At 50.1% G+C, this 5000-nt stretch overlaps 1 protein-coding gene across 1 annotated transcript in view; it reads left to right on the top strand.

Moving 5' to 3' along the window:
• The window catches only part of LOC307090513 (protein sidekick-2-like), a 281140-nt gene that overhangs the window by 194837 nt on the left and 81303 nt on the right, over positions 1-5000 (top strand). The window contains 1 exon segment of the mRNA XM_079757197.1: positions 507-654. Within this exon segment, the coding sequence (XP_079613323.1) occupies positions 507-654 (148 nt within the window).

Genomic DNA, 5000 nt, shown 5'->3' with positions numbered 1-5000 from the left:
AAAGCTTTTCTCATTGATGAAAAGAAAGATTGAATAGAAAATATAAAAATCGCGAGCATTGCACTATGAAAACACAGTGGGGAAAAGATCTGAAGACGACACTAATGCCGTGGATTTCCCGACACTTACAGCAGTCTCCTCTAACGAGCCGCCGTTGGAATGGAAGGGATTCAGACGTGTGAGATGAGACGGAGATGGGAGACACGTCTCCCCCCCCCCCCCCCCCCCCCCGCTGCTGCTTGTCCGCTCCACTGCCTCCTCCTGACAACACGTCTCAGGTTGCGTTGTCGCGGCGACAATCCGTCGCCAACACATCCAGTCAGCCCGTGGCGCAGGCACGAGGAAAAACATTTCACAGTCCAACCGGGGGGTCTTCGCGCCCCCACTCACCCGCCTCCCCCCGGGCCCCAGTCCCCCGTAGGTCCTCACATCCGGTTTGCGTGTTCCGTTGCTTCAACGTGTCGTCTTCCTTCTCCTGTGTGTTCCTTCTCTCTGTGGCGGTCTAGTCATGGGGAGCTTCGAGGAGGGCGAGCGCGCCCAGTCCGTCTCCCAGGGCGAGGGGGCGGTGGTCCCGGCGCCACGCATCCGCAGCTTCCCCCAGCCGCAGGTCACATGGTACCGCGACGGCCGCAAGATACCGCCCAGCAGCCGCATGTAAGTCTGCTCCGGCGCTCCGTGACATTCCTGGGTTTTTGTCGTTGAAGTCTTTCTGCTGTTTGTCGTTGTGTGTGCTGCTTTAATTGTCTTGGGTGGACCGCTTTCGAGTCTTCCTTTTACGTTTAGGTTTGGCCGGGTGTCCTTGGGTGACCCCGTTTACCTTTTGATTGAAGTATGTCTTTATTTGTTGATTCAAATGACATCAATTGGTTTTTGTTGTGTCTCACCAAGCGCTGGGAGTTCTGTGTGGGTTTTGTTTTTGGTGGCTGTTTGTGTTTGTCCCGTTGTCTTGTCTGCAGAGCTGTAGACGGTTCCCATATGTTGTTTGTCACTCTGTTTGCCTGATTTCTAGAATATTATTTCATGTCGTGTCCTACTTTTTGAATGAGTAGAGTTGATTTGACGTGATGATGAAATAGTAGCTCCCTGCTTGTATGTGCATGGGGGAGTACAAAACAGACAACAGCAAAACAAAATGGAGAGGTATGTCTTCTCGTGGGTAATGCTTGTACCGTGTCCGGCCGAACCGTCAGGTTGAGCGAAATGTTGGCCCTTTCCCGTCTCTCCCTGCACATTCGATCCTCTGGGATTCTGTGGATCTTTATTTGTCAGATTTGACTATTTGTTTAACTGCTCTCTGAACTGAGGTATGTGTATTTCTCAGGTCTCAGTCTTTCACGGGGCCCTCTGACACAATTTCTGATGAGGTGGAACCACAACACACACACACACACGCACATGCACACACACACACACACACACACACACACACACACACACACACACACACACACACACACACACACACGCGCATAATTACTCACCCACACATACTTCCCTGTAACAAGGCTGACAATGGGAAATGAGATTGTTTTTTTTGACTTCTCAGTTTCACCACTTAAAATAAAAGTGAGAGTGTTGGGGGGGAGTTGAGTGGTTTAAATTAAGAGTTGAATTGGAATTACAACTCCCTCTGACCCAAAGCAGGATGCTTTTCAGCTCAAAGGCTTGGGTCTGTGTTTATGTGTGGTTGTCTGCTTTCATTTCTTCCTGAATGTGTTAGTGAGACATTTATCCTCAGATGCACCACCTCTTTAGACACTTTTCAAAAACAACAAAAACAATGGACATATCAACATCTTGTTTCCTTGTGATTCTAGTTCATATTTAAGGAACAGGAGAGTTTTATTGATGCCAAAGGTAAAGAGAAAAGACTGCCGCAGCTCCTGTTCAGCATGGGAATCATCTTCTTGACTCATAAAGACCTACACAATGATTAGTGGAGGAATAATTGAATAGCCACTGGACTTTGATTATCAATGTGCTCAGGTTCAAGGAGAAGAGGACCTCCCCCTTCCCATGGCAACCCGTCAGGGTCAAGGTGGGGAGAGTGGGGGGGTAGTAATCAAACCGTATACCCGGAACGTGCCAAGTACTGAGTAGACAGCCGGGTCAGAGAGCTGGAGTATCGAAGGCCTCAATAAAGTCTGGCTCCCCGGGACGGTGACCTCTACAGCGTGCTCTTGCTGACCACAAGGAGTTCACAGCAGTCATCAGAGCGCTCCCTGTGAAGTGTCCAAAGCATCCAGTCGTGTGTGCGTGTGTGTGTGCGTGTGTGCATCCATCTGTACATTTGCATATGGACACATCCATTACAGGCAGCAATTGCTGCTGTCTCATCAACTGCTTTTATTCCCCGAAGCCGTGACCTTGCCCTTCCGGTGAAACAGATGCCTTGCTTACCAGCTCCGCATCATCAGTAATCACGCGTTCCGTGACCTAGAATGACATGCGATGGCACCTGAGTAAATGAAAACACCGGGGGCAAAAAAGAAAAGGGAAGGGAACTAAGTAAATCAGCTGGGTTTCTCTCCACTGCGTGGTGTGAATCGTGATCCCGCTCTGAACGGAGTGAGTCTGACAGACGGGATCAGCGGTCGTATGTGACTTGTGGACTTCTCCCTGCCACTAACTATGTCCTATTTGGCATTTCCAGAGAAGGAGAAAGGGATGAGTCAGTGATACGTGCTAAATAATTCTCTTTATTGCTATTTTTGTGAGCCTGTTACAGAGACAAGCGAGACAGTTGGTAACCAGACTGTGTTGACGTTAATGACTTCTTTGATATATTTCTAAAGGGAAAATCACTAGAGTACATACCACGACAACATCTGCACTTTAATTAAGTCTATTTTCAAACCTTTTCAGGGGTTTCTATTTTTATTTATACTGTTCTCACACCTTCTCTTGTTTGCTTTCTCTTCATTTTCAGCTCCCTATATTTACACCTGATAACCTCTCTCTCTCTCTCTCTCTCTCTCTCTCTCTCTCGTCGACCTATATAGACTGAGGGCCGAGGTATTCAGGTGCGTCTCACCTGGCGTCCCAGAGAACCAGGGGTAAACTATTTATCCAATAGCATTATGCTGGGTACCTATAGGCCTATAGGTGTCTATAGCTGTGTTGCACCTACATTTGCCACCGGGGGGGTGAGGGGCTCAGCTGCCTGTCCCTCAAGGCAATGAAGAAAAAAAAGAATTGGCCTAAGGTGACGATGTGGTGGAGGGTCTGACTGGTGACTCTCGACACCAGCGTCTCCTCGTGTCTGTCTCGGCCATGTATGTTTCTCTCTCTCTCTCTCGCTCTCTCTCTCACACTCGGCCCACCTCTCCGGAGGTGTCATAAGTATCATTTGCAGGATCTCCAGGGGTCTCTCTCTCTCTCTCTCTCTCTCTCTCTCTCTCTCTTTCTCTCTCTCTCTCTCTCTCAAAACCATAACACCACACATATAGACTCACAACGCACCCACACACAAATGCGTGTGTGTCCAATTAAGTTGTATATAGGTGTGTAGATATATATGTATAATATACACGCACACATACAAGCACACACACACACACACACACACACACACACACACACACACAGAAACAGAAACACATACACATGCGCATATACATTGAAACGTGTCACATTTTGTCTACAAGCAATACTACTATTTCTCCCCAACCAACCGATGACTAACCGTTTCTACGGGCAGGTTGACGCAGAAAGACCCCCCCCCCCCCCGCTCAACGTGTGTCACATCTGGTTGGAGGAAGGGCCGGATGGTTTCTTCCAACCACCTGACCCCTCCTCCAGCGAGGGCAGAAAAGTCCGTCCCAACACCAAAAGCTCTGCACCATCGCCATCACAGGCAGGAAAGCATGTCAAGAACCACGCGGCCGAATCAAAAAGGCACTTGTAGACGGGCCACCCTCGTCCTGTGAACCTCTTGACCCCAGTGGAGGACGGCACACGGATTCTGGCACTCTACAAGAGGGGAGCCCCCCCACCTCAACAAGAGGGGGGGGCCGAACCTCTGGCAAGCAGTTAGCGGCCCGTTGCCAAGGCGATGCTTCATAACGCGCTAGCTGCCTTTTCCACAGCTGCTCATCCTCTTCCACGGCCCGGACGTCACCGCTCCGTCTGATGTGGAAGGCGATGAAACGCTGACATCTTCGCCCCCTGAAAAAAGCGAGAAAAATACCTTTGTGTTGATATTTTCATCCCGCCCGTGTCTTTTCCTTCACATCTCCCTCTCCTGGCTTCAAGAAACCTCATCATGTCCTTGTTCCGCTGCCAGCTGGAACCAGCCTCCGTCTCCCTTTTAAACATTAAATACCAATTCATCTCGTGTTTTTGTTTCTTTTTCTCCGTCCCCCCTCCCTCCCGAGGGACTCTCCGACAGGAGTTTCGTAACGGTGACGCCGGAGTCCTCGGATGGCTTCGACCACTGTCTCACCCCCACGTCCCCGTCCAGGCCATTCACTCTTTGTTATGCAGCGGTGTGAGGCCGCGAGCAGGGGAGAAAAGACACTTATTTAGACCCTCGCAGTCATTATTCTTCCCCCTTATTGAGTCCAAAGGCCTCTTTCCGTGCGGCTGGCTGTGATTGGTTGTGTTATTTGGAAGACTTAGTGCGGTGTATAATCAGGGTGCCGCCCTGTCCACCCTCATCCTCTTTGGTTAACACGTTTGGCAGGAAACGATTCCTGCTTGTGCATCCTAAGCCATGTGTCAGACCTTCCTCTCACTGCTTAACCCCTGGACACAAACTTTTAATTAGGCTTTTTTTTTCTGGGGGGGGGGGGGGGAGGGGGGGGGGGGGGGGGGCAGGGGAGGGAGAATCATCATTTATGTCACGGACAGCTCCTACCTCTTCCTATTTCCCCACGGAATCGTCCGCAATCGGATCAAGTTTGCAGAAGGATGAGTCCCGATGATAAGAGTGGTGTCGGGGGGTATTTGCTGCGACACACCTGCCGCGTTACCCCCATCCACCCCAAATCAATCGGTAC

This window comes from Pollachius pollachius (genome assembly GCF_949987615.1).
Source record: "Pollachius pollachius genome assembly, chromosome: 19".
In the NCBI taxonomy this organism is placed as follows: domain Eukaryota; kingdom Metazoa; phylum Chordata; class Actinopteri; order Gadiformes; family Gadidae; genus Pollachius; species Pollachius pollachius.
The sequence above is the reverse complement of the archived record's forward strand: the minus strand, read 5'-3'. Positions and strand labels throughout refer to the sequence as shown.